The sequence below is a fragment of the Scyliorhinus torazame genome, chromosome 3 (assembly GCF_047496885.1).
Source record: "Scyliorhinus torazame isolate Kashiwa2021f chromosome 3, sScyTor2.1, whole genome shotgun sequence".
NCBI classification, from domain to species: Eukaryota; Metazoa; Chordata; class Chondrichthyes; order Carcharhiniformes; family Scyliorhinidae; genus Scyliorhinus; species Scyliorhinus torazame.
In genome coordinates this window covers 305400745-305423014 of record NC_092709.1, presented here as the reverse complement: position 1 = coordinate 305423014, position 22270 = coordinate 305400745, and the positions used below count along the sequence as shown (strand labels likewise).

The 22270-nt window shown below is 50.6% G+C and overlaps 1 protein-coding gene across 8 annotated transcripts in view; it reads left to right on the top strand.

The window, feature by feature from the left end:
* Positions 1-22270, top strand: part of LOC140409223 (fibroblast growth factor receptor 3-like) — a 277279-nt gene that overhangs the window by 124191 nt on the left and 130818 nt on the right. For all 8 annotated transcript variants that reach the window (XM_072497512.1, XM_072497513.1, XM_072497511.1 and 5 more), the window contains exon 4: positions 7050-7103. In XM_072497512.1, coding sequence (XP_072353613.1) covers positions 7050-7103 — 54 coding nt within the window. The remainder of the gene's footprint in view (positions 1-7049; positions 7104-22270) is intronic.

Below are 22270 nucleotides of genomic sequence, written 5' to 3'. Positions count from 1 at the left end.
CGACTACGCCATTGCCTCCTCCCATGGTTTTATGTTAATATGAGGCCTGTTCTGGTGAAGTGAAGGTAAAAGATCCCATGGTGCCATTCAAGGAAGAGCTGGGGTTGGGACGAGTCATTCCCCTGGTTTCCTGGTCAACATGAATTGCTGAATCGACCGTACCAAAGCAAATTAACTGGTCAATTATTTATATTGATTGTTTGTGGGAGCTTGCTGTGCCCAAATTGGCAGACACTTCAGAAATTATTCATCGGCTGTGGACTACTTGGGACATCATGAGGCCAAGAAAGCTAGAACATAGAACAATACAGCGCAGTACAGGCCCTTCGGCCCACGATGTTGCACCGAAACAAAAGCCATCTAACCTACACTATGCCATTATCATCCATATGTTTATCCAATAAACTTTTAAATGCCCTCAATGTTGGCGAGTTAATTACTGTAGCAGGTAGGGCATTCCACGGCCTCACTACTCTTTGCGTAAAGAACCTACCTCTGACCTCTGTCCTATATCTATTACCCCTCAGTTTAAAGTTATGTCCCCTCGTGCCAGCCATATCCATCCGCGGGAGAAGGCTCTCACTGTCCACCCTATCCAACCCCCTGATCATTTTGTATGCCTCTATTAAGTCTCCTCTTAACCTTCTTCTCTCTAACGAAAACAACCTCAAGTCCATCAGCCTTTCCTCATAAGATTTTCCCTCCATACCAGGCAACATCCTGGTAAATCTCCTCTGCACCCGCTCCAAAGCCTCCACGTCCTTCCTATAATGCGGTGACCAGAACTGTACGCAATACTCCAAATGCGGCCGTACCAGAGTTCTGTACAGCTGCAACATGACCTCCCGACTCCGGAACTCAATCCCTCTACCAATAAAGGCCAACACTCCATAGGCCTTCTTCACAACCCTATCAACCTGGGTGGCAACTTTCAGGGATCTATGTACATGGACACCTAGATCCCTCTGCTCATCCACACTTTCAAGAACTTTACCATTAGCCAAATATTCCGCATTCCTGTTATTCCTTCCAAAGTGAATCACCTCACACTTCTCTACATTAAACTCCATTTGCCACCTCTCAGCCCAGCTCTGCAGCTTATCTATATCCCTCTGTAACCTGCTACATCCTTCCACACTATCGACAACACCACCGACTTTAGTATCGTCTGCAAATTTACTCACCCACCCTTCTGCGCCTTCCTCTAGGTCATTGATAAAAATGACAAACAGCAACGGCCCCAGAACAGATCCTTGTGGTACTCCACTTGTGACTGTACTCCATTCTGAACATTTCCCATCAACCACCACCCTCTGTCTTCTTTCAGCTAGCCAATTTCTGATCCACATCTCTAAATCACCCTCAATCCCCAGCCTCCGTATTTTTTGCAATAGCCTACCGTGGGGAACCTTATCAAATGCTTTGCTGAAATCCATATACACCACATCAACTGCTCTACCCTCGTCTACCTGTTCAGTCACCTTCTCAAAGAACTCAATAAGGTTTGTGAGGCATGATCTACCCTTCACAAAGCCATGCTGACTATCCCTGATCATATTATTCCTATCTAGATGATTATAAATCTTGTCTCTTATAATCCCCTCCAAGACTTTACCCACTACAGACGTGAGGCTCACCGGTCTATAGTTGCCGGGGTTGTCTCTGCTCCCCTTTTTGAACAAAGGGACCACATTTGCTGTCCTCCAGTCCTCTGGCACTATTCCTGTAGCCAATGATGACATAAAAATCAAAGCCAAAGGTCCAGCAATCTCTTCCCTGGCCTCCCAGAGAATCCTAGGATAAATCCCATCAGGTCCCGGGGACTTATCTATTTTCAGCCTGTCCAGAATTGCCAACACCTCTTCCCTACATACCTCAATGCCATCTATTCTATTAGCCTGGGGCTCAGCATTCTCCTCCACAACATTATCTTTTTCCTGAGTGAATACTGACGAAAAATATTCATTTAGTATCTCGCCTATCTCTTCAGACTCCACACACAATTTCCCATCCCTGTCCTTGACTGGTCCTACTCTTTCCCTAGTCATTCGCTTATTCCTGACATACCTATAGAAAGCTTTTGGGTTTTTCTTGATCCTTCCTGCCAAATACTTCTCATGTCCCCTCCTTGCTCGTCTTAGCTCTCTCTTTAGATCCTTCCTCGCTACCTTGTAACTATCCATCGCCCCAACCAAAACTTCACACTTCATCTTCACATAGGCCTCCTTCTTCCTCTTAACAAGAGATTCCACTTCCTTGGTAAACCACGGTTCCCTCGCTCGACGCCTTCCTCCCTGTCTGACCGGTACATACTTATCAAGAACACGCAGTAGCTGATCCTTGAACAAGCCCCACTTATCCAGTGTGCCCAACACTTGCAGCCTACTTCTCCACCTTATCCCCCCCAAGTCACGTCTAATGGCATCATAATTGCCCTTCCCCCAGCTATAACTCTTGCCCTGCGGTGTATACTTATCCCTTTCCATCATTAACGTAAACGTCACCGAATTGTGGTCACTGTCGCCAAAGTGCTCTCCTACCTCCAAATCCAACACCTGGCCTGGTTCATTACACAAAACCAAATCCAACGTGGCCTCGCCTCTTGTTGGCCTGTCAACATATTGTTTCAGGAAACCCTCCTGCACACACTGTACAAAAAACGACCCATCTATTGTACTCGAACTATATCTTTTCCAGTCAATATTTGGAAAGTTAAAGTCTCCCATAATAACTACCCTGTTACTTTTGCTCATATCCAGAATCATCTTCGCCATCCTTTCCTCTACATCCCTAGAACTATTAGGAGGCCTATAAAAAACTCCCAACAGGGTGACCTCTCCTTTCCTGTTTCTAACTTCAGCCCATACTACCTCGGAAGAAGAGTCCCCATCTAGCATCCTCTCCGCCACCGTGATACTGCTCTTGACTAGCAGCGCCACACCTCCCCCTCTTTTGCCTCCTTCTCTGAGCTTACTAAAACACCTAAACCCCGGAACCTGCAACATCCATTCCTGTCCCTGATCTATCCATGTCTCCGAAATGGCCACAACATCGAAGTCCCAGGTACCAACCCATGCTGCCAGTTCCCCTACCTTGTTTCGTGTACTCCTGGCATTGAAGTAGACACACTTCAAACCACCTACCTGAACACTGGCCCCCTCCTGCGACGTCAAATCTGTGCTCCTGACCTCTATACTCTCATTCTCACTTACCCTAAAACTACAATCCAGGTTCCCATGCCCCTGCTGCATTAGTTTAAACCCCCCCAAAGAGCACTAACAAATCTCCCCCCCAGGATATTTGTGCCCCTCAGGTTCAGATGTAGACCATCCTGTCTGTAGAGGTCCCACCTTCCCCAGAAAGAGCCCCAGCTATCCAAAAATCTGAATCCCTCCCGCCTGCACCATCCCTGTAGCCACGTGTTTAAATGCTCTCTCTCCCTATTCCTCATCTCACTATCTCACATATGCAACACTAGATGTTGCGTATAAACATATATGATTTAGAGTTGGGGACCAAGTGCAATGTGGCAAAGTTTGCAGACGACACTAAGATGAGTGGTAAAGCAAAAAGTGCAGAGGATACCGGAAGTCTGCAGAAGGATTTGGATAGGTTAGGTGAATGGGCTAGGGTCTGGCAGATGGAATTCAATGTTGCCAAGTGTGAGGCTATCCATTTTGGGAGGAATAACAGCAGAGTGGATTATTATTTAAACGGTAAGATGTTAAAACATGCTGCTGTGCAGAGGGACCTGGGTGCGCTGGTGCACGAGTCGCAAAAAGTTGGTGTGCAAGTGCAACAGGTGATTAAGAAGGCTAATCGAGTTTCGTCTTTCATTGCTAGAGGGATGGAGTTCAAGACTAGGGAGGTTCTGCTGCAATTGTATAAGGTGTTGGTGAGGCCACATCTGGAGTATTGTGTTCAGTTTTGGTCTCCTTACCTGAGAAAGGACATATTGGCACTGGAGGGAGTGCAGAGGAGATTCACTAGGATGATCCCAGAGTTGAGGGGATTAGATTATGACGAGAGGTTGAGTAGACTGGGACTGTACTCATTGGAGTTTAGAAGGATGCGGGGGGATCTTATTGAAACATATAAAATTATGAAGGGAATAGATAGGATAGATGCGGGCGGGCATGTTGTTTCCACTGGTCGGGGAAAGCAGAACTAGGGGGCATAGCCTCAAAATAAGGGGAAGTAGATTTAGGACCGAGTTTAGGAGGAACTTCTTCACCCAAAGGGTTGTGAATCTCTGGAATTCCTTGCCCAGTGAAGCAGTTGAGGCTCCTTCTTTAAACGTTTTTAAGAAAAAGATAGATACCTTTCTAAAGAATAAAGGGATTTGGGGATATGGTGTACGGGCCGGAGAGTGGAGCTGAGTCCACAAAGATCAGCCATGATCTCATTGAATGGCGGAGCAGGCTCGAGGGGCCAGATGGCCTACTCCTGTTCCTAGTTCTTATGTTCTTTTAAAATAAGTTTAGAGTATCCAATTGTTTGTTTTCCAATTAAGGGGCAATTTAGCGTGTAGGTACCCTGCACATCTTCTGGGTTGTGGGGGTGAGACCCATGCAGACACGGGGACATTGACCCGGGGCCGGGATCGAACCCGGGTCCTCAGCGCTGTGAGGCAGCAGTGCTAACCACTGTGCCGTCATTTGTTATATATAAACACAAGTTCTTTCTTCCTTTCTGGATTTATATTGAAATCACAGAGCAGGAGGAGGCAATTTGGCCATTGTTTATGTACCAGCTGTCCAGGTGGACAATTCAGAGTGCCATTGTTCTGCACATCACTTTGTCAGATATGAAATGAAAGTCACCATAGTCGCCGAGCACCATAAGCTGCTTTCTCCTTTTGAGAAAGAGAGATTACTGGTGGCGATTTAACCTGAGGATCACTGCACCTCAGGCGAGGTCTAAAGGGCGGGGCCTTCATGAATAACCTCAGGAATGGAACCCATGCTGAATGGCATCTCCTTGCATCACGACCCAGCCGTCCAGCCAACTGAGCCAACCGACCAGGTGACAAGTCTGCCGCATTCTCAAGCAGGGGCACTCGTGTCAAAAAGATTTTTCTCATGCCGCTTTTGCTTCTTTGCCAATTACTTTAAATCTGTGCCCTCTGGTTTTCGATCCTTTCGCCTGAGTAATTTGGCACAACCTGCCATAGAATCATAGAATTTACAGTGCAGAAGGAGGCCATTCGGCCCATCGAGTCGGCACCGGCTCTTGGAAAGAGCACCCTACCCAAGCCCATACCCCCACCCCATCCCCATAACCCAGTAACCCCACCCAACACTAAGGGCAATTTTGGACACCAAGGGCAATTTAGCATGGCCAATCCACCTAACCTGCACATCTTTGGACTGTGGGAGGAAACCGGAGCACCCGGAGGAAACCCACGCACACACGGGGAGAACGTGCAGACTACGCACAAACAGTGACCCAAGCCGGGAATCGAACCTGGGACCCTGGAGCTGTGAAGCAATTGTGCTAACCACTATGCTACCGTGCTGCCCATCGAAATTACAACTGCCTCCCCAACCCCACACCCATACACGAGCAGGGGACTTGGCTTATGGTACAGCTGCATCATTCCTGATGAACAAAGGAGGAAAAAAAATTTCAGCGGAGCGGCATAACTTACAACCGCCTGTCCTTTGCGGTTGGAATGAATAGGTGCACCATGTGCCGTGGCACTGGGTCTCACAAACCAGCAACGTCGCAGGCTCGGCTCCGGGGTACAGATCTTAGCGCGGCGCATTGGGTCGCCATGGAAACGTGCGAAAAAGACAACAGTTGGAGCTTCACCGGCGCGAGCGGGAGGCAGGCGGGCGGCCATTTTGTGGCAGCATGTAAAACACAACAGCTGCAACCTGTTCAGAACTGGGCCACACCGTGTGGGAAAACTTCCATCGGTTTGGGGGTGGGGGGGTGGAGGTTTTGGAGAAAACCTATTCCCGTATCAAGTAAACGTCTGTCCCGGTCAATTTCAAGATGCAGATGTTTTCAACTTCCTTTTAACCCGATCACAAAGAGCAGCAATGGCGACCGCGCCTCTGCTGACCCCCACTCCCCCATTAACCTCTCAGGAAGCTTCGCCCGCATCCAGTCGGGGGCCGGAGAGGTCGCCAGAAACGAACCTATTTCTGGAATCGCATCTCCCCTAACCCAAAGCCCCACCCTGCCCCCTTATTGAGTTAACCGACAAGAGGGTGTTTGGGGGACTCCAGTTATTCTTCATGTTCCTGATACTGGGATCGGGAAAATAAAAGCAAATTACTGCGGATGCTGGAATCTGAAACAAAAGAGAAAATGCTGGAAAATCTCAGCAAGTCTGGCAGCATCTGTAGGGAGAGAAAAGAGCTAACGTTTCGAGTCCGATGACGTCAAAGAGCCATCGGACTCGAAACGTTAGCTCTTTTCTCTCCCTACAGATGCTACCAGATGTGCTGAGATTTTCCAGCATTTTCTCGTTCAATCGGGAAAAATAAGCCGCTCCTGCTCTTCAATTTTCACCTCTACTTTCACCTCTACCGGAAAGTAGGACAGGATTGAAAATGAAAATGAAAATCGTTTATTGTCGCAAGTAGGCTTCAAATGAAGTTACTGTGAAAAGCCCCTAGTCGCCACATTCCGGCACCTGTTCGGGAAGGCTGTTACGGGATTGGGGGTGACTATTAATGCTTCCAAAGCGCAGCGTTCACTGCTTAAAACCTGCGCACAAATGACCACTCAGGTGACGTAACAGGGAGATGCTGGCGCACAAACCTACTCCAATGTGCCTTAAAACCGTCAGGATATATCAAATGAAAGGACATACTTAGTGAATAACGGTTCTAGCACAGAATGTTTCAACTGATTCATTTCAATAATTGGGCTTTAAAACTTTTACTTTCTCCCTGGCTGTGTCATTTGTTGGTCTCCCTCCCTGACTAATTCAGTTGAGTTCTAATTACTTAATACTAATAAACTCCTTTACAGTGAGTTTTGCATGTTGACTACAATGCAATATTATACTGATAAGAGGTTTGCTTTGTTTTCAGATTCTTTGTCTTCGGGTGATGATGAAGATGATGATGATGGATCTGAGGATACAGGTACGGTACCAATGATAGAAAGAGTTCTGTTATCTTTCCTCTTCCCAATCTTAGGAATCACACATCTGTTTAAAGAGTATCGGTGTACATTTGCCTGGCACTTCCCGCTCGATAATTGTGGAAACTGGTTATTCACCTTGTTGCAGTTTGTGGAATATAGATGACATATCACATTTGGTGAGATAACTAATGTGACCACACTTAAAGAACAGTCAGGACGTTCTTTGAGACATGTTGTTAGTCTAATGGGGCACTGGGGTGATTTTCTGACTTCCTGTGAACTGTCAAGACAGTCAGACAATCTTGCTTATCCGCATTCCCAATAATTGCACCCACCTGTAGTAAGGTGTTGTCAAACTAGTTTTGTACGAATATAAGTGCTTTGCTTTTCCTTGCATTCATTCAAAATCTTACTATAGAAAAATAGTGTGGTCTTGTCATACAGTAACTCTACAATCATGCTTGACTGATTAATGAAAATGCCGACTAAATTAATTCTTTAGAATATTTACCATGGACCTGTTAAAAACAAGCTGATTGGTTTGGTTGAAGTGTTGGTTTTCCGTTGATGTTTGCATATTTCTGTAATCTGTACTCTTTACAATGCCAAAAAATACCTCAATAAAATTGTTTGTTTAAAAAAAAAACCAAGCTGATTCTAGCTGCCTTGAGCTTGGGAGGGAGGAAGGAAGATGTAACCAGCCAAGTTTCCCTTCCCTGATACAAACTAGAGAAGAGAGTGAAAGAGAACACATGTGTAAATATGTGGGCTGGATTTTACAGGGAAATGTATTCCCCATCCACTGGATTGTAAGCCCACTGACTCAGAAACTAGCTGCCCCACAGCGATATTACGCTGGGAGCAGCCTTAATTGATTTAGAGTGGGACCTCAGGACAATTTGGTACCTTGAAAGGAGGTGAAAACAGAAGGGAGAAGGATTTCCACTAGGATCTGATTCATTTATAATGAAAAGGACAGGGCAGTGAGCCTTATTGCACCTCTGTCGGCTTTCTGCAAAAGATAACAATTAGCCTCCTGCTGTGTGGTAAAATTCTGTAACTTGTTATGGATATGCAAGCTTTAAAGACGCAAGTTGAATTGCTGCCTTATTTGTGGAACACATGCCAGTCTCAAGGTTCCCACTCAATAAAGATGCGCTTCTAGCACAGATTGTCACCTAGTGATCAAGAGTGAAAACCCCAATTCTTTTTCCCCGTTCCTCTGCTTCCTGCAGCCAATTACCACCCCTCTCACTATACAATCTTCTCACATCAAGGATCAAACCCAAGCCCTTTCTGGTCTCAGCAACTATCCGCTACTCATCAGGGAACCACTTACAAACATTTAGAAAGGAGCTTCACAGAAGGCAACTCATCTTGAGGCTGGAGAAACCACCTGTGCTGCCAGCCAATTGTTTACAGCAGGCAATTCCACTTCACAAAGTCAGCAGGCGCTGGGTTGCTTTAAAGTTTCTGCTTTCAACTGGCACTCCAACTGCCTGTGTGAATCACCACTGTGGGCACTTCACGACTGTGCATGATGCCAACCGGTGTAGCACTGGCACCGAACCTTGGCCAAACCTGCTGCTTTTGATGGCATGTGCCACTTCCAGCAGAAGCTCTCCCTTGTTCACCATCTTGTGCTAGTGATGGTGGGCCACCAAACTCAGGGCTACATTAGTGGATTGTAGAACACGTAATTTTCACGGGAGCTGGCCCTTTGTTGTTTTATTGGCCCTTGTAGTAATGATTAATAGACAGGAGGTGAGTTTTTACACAGAGGGTAGTGGGTGCCTGGAACTCGCTGCCGGAGGAGGTGGTGGAAGCAGGGACGATCGTGGCGTTTAAGGGGCATCTTGACAAATACATGAATTGGATGGGAATAGAGGGATACAGACTCTGGAAGTGTAGAAGATTTTAGTTTAGACGGGCAGCATGGTCGGCACAGGCTTGGAGAGCCGAAGGGCCTGTTCCTGTGCTGTACTTTTCTTTGTTCTTCTTTGAGATCACGTGCCTGCAATTACAAAGGAGTATTGTTTCTGGTTTTGAGGAAGGTTACAGGATCACACTAGGGCCTTTTCACAATAACTTAATTGCAGTGTTAATGTAAGCCTACTTGTGACAATAAAGATTATTTAGTTTTTATGCAACTTCTGGCTGAGAATATGATAAATTAATTTACATGTATTTGGTGTCATACATTAAGGGCGCAGTATCGGTCAGTGGTATACCTGAACCAGGTGTCTCAAGGCTGGACCAAAATTGGGCCTCTTCAAAATAGTCAGGGCGTACATCCAATTTTTCTTAGGCCTCTCCATACGGACCACTCCTCCTGTAATGTTGAATTTCAGTCCATCCTCCTGGCAAGTAAGAGTTGTTAGACGTGTTGTAGGAAGGTGAGAGGGGGAGAGAGAGGATGGCAATCCTGGCTGGCAGCACTGCATGAGCAACACTTCTGCAGATTCCACATCCAAACTAAATTTAAAAATTTACCCTTGAGATAGCTAGCCGTTTGCTAAGCTACAAAGTCTGAGCAGGGCTCTGTGTCCTTTCCTCTTCAATAGTGGAAAATGGGTTTCATGTGGCTGGTGTTCATATTGCACCATTTGATTTCAACCCCTTTCTAAGTGGTACTTGATGCATACATTGTAATGTTTTTTTTAACAAACAATTTTATTGAGGTATTTTTGGCATTGTAAACAGTAATAATATACATTAGTGTGCAAATATCAATTACAAAAACATAGTGCAAATAACAGTTCCTCTCTCGCAAATAGACCCGCCTATTCTTCCCCTCTACTCTACACTATTCTACCCCCCCCTCCCCCTCCGCTGACGATTAGTCCCCTGCGAAGAAGTCGATGAATGGTTGCCACCTCCGGGCGAACCCCGATAGTGATGCTCGTGAGACGAACTTGATTTTTGCCAAACCGAGAAAACTTGCCATGTCCGACAGCCATACTTCGGTCTTTGGGGGCTTTGTGTCCCTCCAGGCCAACAGTATTAATCGCCGGGCTACCAGGGAAGCAAAGGCCACAACGTCGGCCTCTATCCCCTCCTGGACTCCCAGGTCCTCCGACACCGCAAAAATCGCCACCTCTGGACTCATCACCACCCTTGGACTCATCGCCACCCTTGTTTTCAGTACCCGGGACATGTCGTCCGCAAATCCCTGCCAGTACCTCCTGAGTTTTGGGCACGCCCAGAACATGTGGACATGGTTCGCTGGTCCTCCCGCACATCTAGCACATTTGTCCTCCAGCCCAAAGAATTTATTCATCTGGGCCACCGTCATGTGGGCCCGGTGAACTACCTTGAACTGAATCAGGCCGAGCCTGGCATATGTTGCGGTTGCATTTACCCTCCTCAGAGCGTCTGCCCATACGCCTCCCTCCAGCTCCCCACCAAGCTCCTCCTCCCACTTGAGTTTCAGTTCCTCGGTCCCTGTGTCCTCCGCTCCCATAAGCTCCTTATAAATATCCGAGACTCTCCCCTCTCCTACCTCTCCCCTGGAAACCACTCTGTCCTGGATCCCCCTTGGTGGAAGACGTGGAAAGGACGGGACATGTCTACGTACAAAATCCCGCACCTGCAAGTACTGAAAGTCATTTCCCCTTGCCAGCCCGAACTGCTCCTCCAGTGCCCTCATCCTCATGCGAAGCTCCCTTCCAGGAACAAGTCGCCCATCCTTCCCACCTCCGCCACGCTCAAAACCTGCCGTCCATCTACCCCGGGCCAAATCGGTGGTTGTCGCATATTGGGGACCAGACCGACGCTCCCACTTCCCCCGCGTGCTTCCTCCATTGGCCCCAAATCCGCAAAGCCGCCACCACTATAGGGCTGGTGGAGTACCTGGCTGGCGGGAGCGGCAGAGGAGCCGTGACCAGGGCTGCCAAGCTGATGCCCCTGCACGAAGCAGCCCCCACCCACTCCCAAACCGACCCCATACCCACCATCCATTTCCTTATCATGACTATGTTAGCCGCCCAGTAGTAGTTGCTGAGGTTCGGCAACGCCAGTCCTCCCTCGCAACGGTTCCGTTCCAGCATCGCCCTCTTTACCTGCGGGGACTTTCCCACCCAAACAAATCCCAGGATGATTTTATTGATCCTTTTAAAAAAGGACCGCGGAATGAAAATAGGGAGACACTGAAAAATAAACAGGAATCTCGGGAGAATCGTCATCTTCACCGTCTGTACTCTCCCCGCTAGTGACAGCGGGAGCGCATCCCATCTCCGGAACTCGCTCCTCATTTGCTCCATCAGCCTAGACAAGTCCAACTTATGCATCCTGCCCCAGTCCCGCGCCACTTGTATCCCTAAATACCTAAAACTTTCCCCAACCAGCCTAAACGGTAGCTCCCTTAGCCTATTCTCCTGACCCCTCGCCTGCACCACAAACATCTCGCTCTTTGCCATGTTCAACTTGTACCCCGAAAACCGGCCAAATTCCCCATGGATTTCGATAATCCCGTCCATCCCTGCCACTGGATCCAACACGTACAAAAGCAGGTAATCCGCGTAGAGCGAGACCTTGTGTTCTACCCCCCCGCCCCCCGGACCATTCCCTCCCATCCCCTTGCCGCTCTCAGAGCAATTGCCAGCGGTTCTATGGCCAACGCAAACAGCAATGGAGAGAGGGGGCACCCCTGTCTTGTCCCACGGTATAGTCGAAAATACTCAGATGTCGTCCTGTTCGTCCTTACACTAGCCTCCGGGGCCTGATGTAGCAGTCTAACCCAGTCCACAAAGCCTTCCCCAAACCCAAACCGTCCCAGCACCTCCCACATATAGTCCCACTCCACCCGGTCAAAAGCCTTTTCGGCATCCATTGCCACCACTACCTCCACCTCTCTGCCCTCCGGTGCATCATAATCACATTGAGTAGCCTTCTTAGGTTGGCTACCAGCTGCCTGCCCTTTACAAACCCCGTTTGGTCCTCCACAATCACGTCCGGTACACAGTCTTCGATTCTGGACGCCAGGATCTTGGCCAGTAGTTTAGCATCAACATTAATCAAGGAGATTGGCCTGTAGGACCCACAGGCTTCCGGATCTTTATCCCGTTTTAATATCAGCGAGATGGTGGCTTCCGACATCGTCGGGGGTAACACCCCATTGTCCCTCGCCTCATTAAACACCCTAACCAGCACCGGCCCCACTATCCCTGAGAACGTTTTGTAGAACTCCACTGGATACCCGTCAGGCCCCGGGGCTTTACCCGACTGCATGGCCTTCAGGCCCCCCCCATTACTTCTTCAGCCCTAATCGGGGACCCCAGCCCCTCTACCAACCCCCTGCCCACCTTTGGGAAGGTCAGCCCATCTAAGAAGCGCATCCGGCCTCGTAGGGGGTTTCGAGACATACAGCTTGCTGTAAAAGTCCCTGAATACCCTGTTCAATCCTGCCGGGCCTCCATCCCAGTTCCCTGCCCCATCCACTACCGTCCCTATTTCCCTGGCCGCCTCCCTCTTCCTAAGTTGCTGTGCAATCATTCTGCTGGCTTTCTCCCCATACTCATACACCACGTCCCTTGCCTTTCTGAGTTGCTCAACGGCCTTCCCAGTGGATAGCGCCCCCAGCTCCGCCTGCATTCTCCGTCATTCCCTAAGTAGCTCTGCCCTCGGGGACTCCGCATATTCCCCGTCCATCCGTGTCATCTCCTGAACCAGTCTGTCCATCTCCGCCCTGTCCGTTCTGTTCCTATGGGCTCGAATTGAGATCAATTCCCCTCTCACCACCACCTTCAGTGCCTCCCAGAGCACTGCTGCTGAGACTTCCCCTGTATCGTTGACCTGCAGGTAGTTCTGCATGCATTTCCCCACTCTCACACACCCCCTCATCTGCCAACAATCCCACCTCTAACCTCCATTGTGGGCGCTGGTAACTTTCTTTGCAGACCTGCAGGTCGACCCAATGTGGAGCATGGTCCGAAATCGTGATCACCGAGTATTCTGTATCCCTCACCCCCTCCAAAAAGTCCCTACTCCTGATAAAGAAGTCAATACGGGAATAAGCCTTGTGAACATGTGAGTCGGCCGACTGATTCTCCAGGGGTCTACCCCCCCATTTGTTCCATGAACCCCCTCAGTTCCCTTGCCATTGCTGTGACCCTGCCCATTCTGGAGCATGACTGATCCAGGTCGGGCTCAAGGACTGTATTAAAGTTCCCACCCATAATCAGCTTGTGCGAATCAAAGCCGGGGATTTTCCCCAGCAGCCTTGATGAAATCTACATCATCCCAGTTTGGAGCGTAAACATTCACTAGGATCACCCTCACCCCCTCAAGCTTACCCCAGACCATGAGAAATCTACCACCCCCATCCGCAACTGTGCTGTCCGCCTCAAATTGAACCCGTTTGTTAATCATGATCGTGACCCCTCTGGTCTTAGCGTCAAGCCCCGAATGGAAGACCAGGCTAACCCAGCTCTTCCGTAATCTAATCCGGTCCGTCACTCTCAAATGTGTCTCCTGCAGCAACACTACATCCGCCTTGAGAGCCTGTAAGTGCACGAACACGCATGCCCTCTTGACCGGCCCGTTTAACCCTCAAACATTCCAGGTGATCAGCCTGGTTGGAGAGCACCCTGCCTGCCTGCCCCCCCTGGCGCCGATCAGCCATCCCCCTTCTTGGGCCCACCCGCTGCCCATGTGCTGCGCCTCCCCTGGCCCACCTCCTGGCAGCTCCCACCCCCGACCTCTTCCCTTTTACCTGATTCAGTTCCCTCCCTCGTCATCAGATCATCTCTTCCCCCCACCCCTCCAGCAACAACCCCCTGTTACCCAATCCCTGCCATATACTGGCTGTATACACTTCCCCCACCTCTCTCCCGTTGACTAGCTCCAAGCAGCTAGCCTGGTAACACTCGACTCCGGCGCCACCATGTCTCCCACCTATTGTACCCCCGCTCACCTGCTCCCCGCCCATCAACACCACTTCCCCAGAACAGCCCTATTCGAGCAATCGCTCTGGGACCGAAACAGAGAGAAAAAGAACAAAGTTCGCCCCCACAATAGTGCAATTCAAACTGTGTAATGAGGTGCGCGCTGCCACCCACCCCCCTCCCAGCATTACAAGAAAAATAGCAAAAAGAACCCGTACCGCCCCCCAGCACCCAATAACTTAACTTTTAACTATGACTTTAACTTTCAAACAGGGAAAAACAAACACAAGAACACCCCAAATTTTGAGTAAAAGGGCATCGCTAACACGTAATAAATGCCAACATCCCTTGAAACACTCTACTTGAGTCCATGGGTCCTCAGTTCAGCACCAGTCCATCGCTTCCTCCGGGTCGTCAAAATAATGTTGCTGTTCCCGGTATGTGACCCAAAGCCGCGCCGGAAAAAGTAGCCTGAACTTGATCTTTTTAAACAGGATCTCTTTAATTTGTCTGTAGGCTGCCCTCCTTCTGGCCACCTCCTGGCTCAGATCCTGATAGATGCGCAGGACACTGTTGTTCCATAAGCGGTTCTTCGTGTTCTTGGCCCACTGTAGGACCCGCTCCTTGTCCACGAACCTATGGAACCTGACCACCATCGCCCGGGGGTGGGGGGGGCCCCCTCGCGGCTGCCTCGCCTGCACTCTGTGTGCTCTGTCCAGCTCCAACGGAAAGCGGGAAGAAATCATCCCCCACCAGCTTCTGCAGCATGTCTGCCACATATGCCGTGGCATCCACTCCCTTGGCCCCCTCCGGGAGCCCAATGATTCTCAGATTCTGCCGGCGAGACCTATTTTCCAGGTCCTCCAGCCTGTCCATCAGCCTTGATTGTTGCTCCTTCAACTTTCTAATTTCCACGTCCGCTACTGTTTGGAAATCCGCCTGCTCCTCCACTGTCTTCTCCAATGCCTGGACCTTCTTATCCTGGGCTTTGGTCCAGTCGCTCCACCGCTTCCAAATTAATCCCGCTTCAGTGCTGCAAAGCTCTCCTTCATGACCTTCAGCATGTTGTCCAGTGCTGCCTGGACCGTCCGTTCCGTGGTCCGTTCATCGGCCATCTTTCCTCCCACTTGAACTTCCACACCACCTTTGTTCAGCCCCTTCTTCGCCTGTTTTCGCTCCCTTCTACTCCTTAAATCCATACAACTCTGTATGAATCCAGATCTATAGTGCTGTTGTTTTCCCCTCCAGCGCTCAAAAGTTCGAAAAAGTCGGGGGGGAAAGGTCTAAAAGTCGAACCGGAGCGCGAGCCACCAAATGCGTGACTTACTCCCTCATAGCCGCCACCGGAAGTCCCATTGTAAAGTTAATGTAGACACCACATTCAGTTCTTTGAAGGGAATGAAGTTTACACAGCAAGAGTAAAGAGCTGGCAGAGACATCAGTACTTCGGTGCACACTTCTGTTCTTTTTGAACAAAGGGTGGCCAATCCCATAAAGATTGCAAAAAGATAATGCAATGCCTGCGACTGACAGAAGAGTTGGTAGAAAATGTGCTGTCGTTGCATAGTGTTTAATCCCAGATATAAATGTGCCTCATGACCATCACTGGCTCTGTCACAGGATATCGGCATTTTAAAGAAGGGATTAGTATAAATTAGAGCCAATTTGTTACGTTAGGAAGCAAGGCGACCACTAATCCAGCCCAAACAAATCCACTGCTCACAACAAAACATCCATCCCTAAGCCTGTTAGACTCGATTTGAATGCACATCAAAATTTCTCATTGTATATGTTGGAAAACAGATTCCAATTGTGGGGTTAATTCTGGGTGAAACAAGGTGGCTTAAAGCTGTATCATTGATGTTACAGCAGCGAGAGGTGGGCTAGAAAGTGTAGGAAGAGCAGCAAAGATGCTGGGAAAGGATACAGTTATTACAAGTTAGGGAGGGATGTGGTAAAGCAAAGAGTAATGGATCAAGTATTCCGGAGGACATGGTCCATTCAATCAATGAGCAAGGAATAATCTTGTCTGATGAGTGAAGGATGTTTATTTGGACATATAGCTAGAGGCAATCATTGCAATGTGGTCCATGGACCGGAATTGTGAAATTAGTTTTCTGGCCAATTAGAACCAATCAGTCTTGACAATGACTGTACTGATCGGGGTATAGAAGATGATTGGATGAAGGTAGGGGCTGTAAGGAATTCTGAATGAGTTCTAGTTTGTGGAGATGGAAGGCCAAAAAGAAGAGCATGGGGGGAAAAAAGTCAAGGCTTGAGGAAATTAAGGCGTGGATTAGTGGCTCATCAATATTACAGCGATGGGTAATATTTTGGGGGTAGAGGGATGTTTTTTTACCAACAGTCTGGATGTGGTGCAGGGAGCGGTTAGGTAACTGATATTATATTGTGTCTGCTCACATACCAGTTTTGTTATCGTTTCACAGGCACTGCCACCAGTTTCACCGGAATACACATCTTGTAATGATGGTGACTTGGGTAATATTTGTATGCACTTCCCAAGCACTTGCTTCAGTGTCCATGCAGGAATGCCCCTATTTTCTGACACAGGCCACCATCATTCACCAAGTAGCTGCTCAAGAGCTTATCATGATGGTTAGAGGAATGGGTTAACCTTCAGCTTGCGTCTCCTTGTTCTGTGCTTGTATTCACTCATGAATTGGAGAACGCGCTCTTGGAGTCAGTGATAACGGAACTCTGGTAAAAGCTTAATATTTTCCTTTCACTGGGACTTCCGGTTGCGGCTATGCCTAGGTGGGTCGCACGTTCGGCAGCTCCCGCCGGGAGCGGACTTTTGGGCTCTTCAGAGGGGCCCCAACGGCAATTGTTTGACGGCTTCCAGTGTGGGAAGGTGACAGCAAGGTCCCCCCGACATTATATGGATAGGACCAGGAGTGGAGCGGCTAAAAAAGTGATCCTGGTGCAGCGAAAAGTGCGAGGGAGGAAAAGCAAGATGGCGGCGGGTGGAGACCAAGCAGCGTGGACGCAGTGGTCGCAGGAGCAGCAGGAGTTTCTTAAACGCTGCTTTGAGGAGCTGAAGACAGTAATGCTGTCGCCAATGAAGGAGGCGATTGAGAAGCTTGTGGAGACCCAGAAGGCCCAAGGGGCGGCGATCCGGGAGGTGCGGCAAAAAGCTTCAGAGAACAAGGGCGAGATCTTGGGCCTCACGGTGAAGGTGGAGGCATATATGAAAAGGATGCTCAATTTGCTGATGGGCGCGGGAGCTTTCCCGATGCCCCTGGAGCTGGATGGGGCTCATTGAGTCCTGGCAAGGAGACCCAAAGCCAACGAGCCGCCAAGGGCTGTAGCGGTGAGGTTCCACCGCTTTGTGGACAGAGAGTGTGTCCTGAGATGGGCCAAAAAAGAGCGGAGCAGCAGGTGGGAGAACACAGAGATCCGAATTTATCAGGACTGGAGTGCGGAGGTGGCTAAGAAGAGGGCTGGTTTCAACCGGGCTAAGGCGGTGCTCCATCGGAAGGGGGTGAAGTTCGGGATGCTGCAGCCAGCTCGACTGTGGGTCACGTTCCAAGATCGGCACCACTATTTTGAAACGTCTGATGAGCCATGGAACTTTATACAGACTGAAAAGTTGGACTCAAATTGAGGGTGTGTCGTGGGGGGATGTTTACTTTGATTACCGCGTTTGGGGAATGTTCTTTTTGTTTGAGTGCTGGGTGGGGATGGGTGAATGGGTTTGATGTGGGGGCTGTGGGAGAGTGTGGGCGGCGGTGTTGGAGGGGCAGGGCCCCATGGAGGAAGAGGGGGGGTGGAGTCCCGGGGATGGGGAGTTGGGGTAAAGCCGCAAAAAGGAGCTGCGCCAGAGGGGGCGGGGCCGGCTCAGGAAAGCGCGGGCTTTTTCCCGCGTTATGGGAAGGATGAGGGCGGGGCCAAGGGGGGGAAGGGCGGTGCTGGAGAGGAGTGCACACTGACTGCCAAGGGGTGGGGAGATTCTCACACTGGGGGGTCGATGGAATGGCGGGAGAGGCCGGGGTCAGCAGGAGTCAGCTGACTTACGGAAGTATCATGGGGGGAGCAAAATAGCTAGATGGGGGGGGGGGGGGGGAGAGACTGGGTTGCTGCTGCATTGGCCAAAAGGGAGCTGGAAGTAGGAGAGGTAGTCGGTTCGGGGATCTGCCGCCTGGGGGACTGGAGGGTGCGGGAGGCGCAGGCACGTGGCTGGCCTGGAAAAGGAAATGGCTAGTCGGCGGGGGGGGGGGAGAGGAGAGAGGAAATAGCGCCTCGATCCGGCTGATAACTTGGAATGTGAGGGGCCTGAATGGGCCGGTCAAGAGGGCCCGGGTGTTCGGGGACTGAAGGCAGACGTGGCTATGCTCCAGGAGACACATCTGAAGGTGGCAGATCAGGTTAGGCTGAGAAAGGGATGTGTAGGACAGGTCTTTCATTCGGGGCTGGATGCGAAGAACAGAGGGGTTGCAATATTGGTGGGGAAGCGGGTGTCGTTCGAGGCACTGAATATTGTCGTGGATAATGGAGGTTGATATGTGATAGTGAGTGGTAGGTTGCAGGGGGTGCGGGTGGTACTGGTGAACATATTTGCCCCGAATTGGGATGATGCCGGATTTATGAAATGCATGCTGCGTCGGATTCCGGATCTGGAGGTAGGAAGCTTGATAATGGGGAGGGACTTCAACACGGTGCTGGACCCAGCACTGGACCGTTCTAGGTCCAGGACGGGTAAGAGGCCGGCTGCGGCCAAGGTGCTCAGGGGGTTTATGGACCAGATGGGGGGAGTGGATCCATGGAGGTTTGCCAGGCCGCTGTCCAGGGAATTTTCCTCCTTTTCTGACGTCCGTAGATTTTTCCCGGATAGATTTTTTCATTTTGAGTAGGGCGCTAATCCCTAAAGTGGAGGGAATGGAATATTTGGCCATAGCCATCTCGGACCACGCCCCACATTAGGTGGAGCTGGAGTTGGGGGAGGAGAGGCTCGATGTGGGACTGTTGGTGGATGAGGGGGTGTGCGGGCGGGTGCGGGGGTGTATTGAAAGATATATGGAGGCCAACGACAACGGGGAGGTGCAGGTGGGGGTAATCTGGGAGGCGTTGAAGGCGGTGGTCAGGGGAGAGCTAATCTCCATTAGGGCCCACAGGGAGAAGAGAGAAGGGAGGGAGAGTTTGGTGGGGGAGATTCTAAAGGTAGACAGGAGGTATGGAAAGGCCCCCGAGGAGGGGCTACTTAGGGAGCGACGGAACCTCCAGACGGAATTCGACCTGTTGACCATGGGGAAAGCAGAGGCACAGTGGAGGAAAGCGCAGGGGGCGACGTATGAGTATGGGGAGAAGGAGGGTCGGATGCTGGCACATCAGCTTCATAAGAGGGAGGTAGCGAGGGAGATTGGTGGAGTTAAGGATAGAGGGGGGAATACGGTGCGGAGTGCGGTGAGAATAAACAAGGTATTTAGGGACTTCTATGGGGATCTGTACAGGCCTGAGCCCCCAGCGGGGGAGGAGGGGATGCGACGATTCCTAGATCAGCTGAGGTTCCCGAGGGTGGAGGAGGAGGAGGTGGCTGGTTTGGGAGCGCCGATTGGGCTGGAGGAGCTGGTTAAAGGATTGAGGAGCATGCAGGCGGGGTAGGCCCCGGGGCTGGATGGGTTCCCGGTTGAATTCTACAGGAATAACGTGGACCTGCTGGGCCCATTGCGAGGACTTTTAATAAGGCGAGGGAGGGGGGAACCTTGCCCCCGACAATGTCCAGGGCGCTGATTTCTTTGATCTTGAAGCGGGACAAGGATCCATTGCAATGTGGGTCGTAAAGACCGATCTCGCTCCTCAATGTCGACGCTAAGTTGCTGGCGAAGGTGCTGGCTCCGAGAATTAAGGACTGTGTCCCGGGGGTGATTCATGAGGACAAGACGGGATTTGTGAAGGGTAGGCAGCTAAACACAAATGTGCGGAGGCTCCTCAATGTGATTATGATGCCCTCGGTGGAGGGGGAAGCGGAGGTAGTGGCAGCTATGAACGCGGAGAAGGCCTTTGATCGGGTGGAGTGGGAGTATCTTTGGGAAGTGTTGCGGACGTTTGGGTTTGGGGAGGGGTTCATCAGTTGGGTCAGGCTGCTATATAGAGCCCCAGTGGTGAGTGTGGCAACGAACCGGCGGAGGTCGGAGTACTTTCGGCTGTACCGGGGGACGAGGCAGGGGTGCCCCTTATCCCCCTTGTTGTTTGCACTGGCAATTGAGCCGTTGGCCATGGCACTGAGGGAGTCCAGGAAATGGAGGGGATTGGTTCAGGGGGAGAGAAACACCGGGTGTCGTTGTATGCCGACGACCTGTTGTTGTATGTGGCGGATCCAGTGGAGGGGATGGCGGAGGTCATGCGGATCCTTAGGGAGTTTGGGGACTTTTCGGGGTATAAACCCAATGTAGGGAAAAGTGAGCTCTTTGTGGTGCATTCAGGGGACCAGGGAAGGGGGATAGACAGGCTACCGCTGAAGAGGACGGAAAGGAGCTTTCGGTAGCTAAGGATCCAAGTAGCTAGGAGTTGGTGGGCCCTGCACAAGCTCAATTTGACGCGGTTGGTGGAGCAGATCGAGGAGGATTTTAAGAGATGGGATATGCTGCCACTCTCACTAGCGGGTAGGGTGCAGTCAGTCAAAATGACGGTCCTCCCGAGGTTTCTCTTTGTGTTCCAGAGCCTTCCCATTATGATCCCCAAGGCTTTTTTCAAACGGGTAAGCAGGAGCATCATGGGATTTGTGTGGGCGAATAAGACCCCGAGGATGAAGAGGGTGTTTCTGGAGCATAGCAGGGACAGTGGGGAGCTGGCGCTGCCGAATTTGCGTGGCTATTATTGGGCAGCCAATGTGGCGATGATCCGCAAGTGGGTAATGGAGGGAGAGGGGGTGGCGTGGAAGAGGCTAGAGATGGCGTCCTGTGTGGGCACGAGCCGGAGGGCGCTGGTGATGGCACCGCTGCCGCTCTCGCCGACAAGGTACACCTCGAGTCCGGTGGTGGCGGCGTCGCTGAAGATCTGGGGGCAGTGGAGGCAACACGGGTGCGAGGTGGGAGCCTCGGTTTGGTCTCCGATTCGGGAGAATCATCGGTTCGCCCCGGGAAGGATGGATGGGGGGGTTTCGGAGCTGGCATCGGGCAGGGATTAGAAGAATGGGGGACCTGTTCATCGATGGGACGTTTGTGAGCCTAGGGGCGCTGGAGGAGAAGTTTGGGCTACCCCCGGGAAATGCTTTCAGGTACATGCAAGTGAAGGCGTTTGTGAGGCGGCAGGTGAGGGAGTTCCCGCTGCTTCCGGCACGTGGGATTCAGGACAGGGTGATTTTGGGTGTATGGATTGGAGAAGGCAAGGTTTCGGCGATTTACCAGGAGCTGAAGGAAGAGGAGGAGGCCTCGGTGGAGGAGTTAAAGCCAAGTGAGAGGAGGAGCTTGGGGAGGAGATAGATGTGGGTCTGTGGGCTGATGCCCTGAGTAGGTTTAATTCTTCCTCCTCTTGTGCCAGGCTCAGCCTAATATAGTTCAAAGTTACTCACAGAGCGCATATGACAGGGGCGAGGTTGAGCAGGTTCTTTGGGGTGGAGGACAGATGTGGGAGGTGCTCGGGGAGCCCGGCAAATCACGGCCATATGTTCTGGTTGTGCCTGGCGCTGGATGGGTTTTTGGGGGGTTTTACGAGGGCTATGTCCAAGGTGGTGAATGCCCAGGTCAAGCCGAGCTGGGGATTGGCATTATTTGGGGTATCGGACGAGCCGGGAGTGCAGGAGGCGAAAGAGGCCAATATTCTGGCCTTTGCGTCCCTGGTAACCCGGCGGAGGATTTTGCTACCATGGAAAGATGCGAAGCCCCCTCGTGTGGAAGCTTGGATCAATGACATGGCAGGGTTCATCAAGCTGGAGAGGATAAAGTTTGCCTTGCGAGGGTCTGTGCAAGGGTTCCTCAGGCGGTGGCAACCGTTCCTAGACTATCTCGCGGAGCGTTAGGAAGAGGTCAGCAACAGCCCAAGGGTGGGGGGAGGAGGGGGGGGGGGTTCTTTTGGGGTGGTGTTTTGGTGAAGGTGTTTTTTCCCCCCTATTTGTGTTGTTAAATGTTATATGGGGGGTTATTGTAAATGGGGGAAATCCAATGTATAATTTCTGATTGTTGTGTTCTTGTTTCTTTCCTTTTGTTGGGGGGGGGGTTTGTTGAAAATTTGGAATAAATACATATTTAAAAAAATATATTTTCCTTCAACTGAAGGATAATTATGTTTTTCTGGTAATCACATTTAAGTCAAATAAAAACAATGCT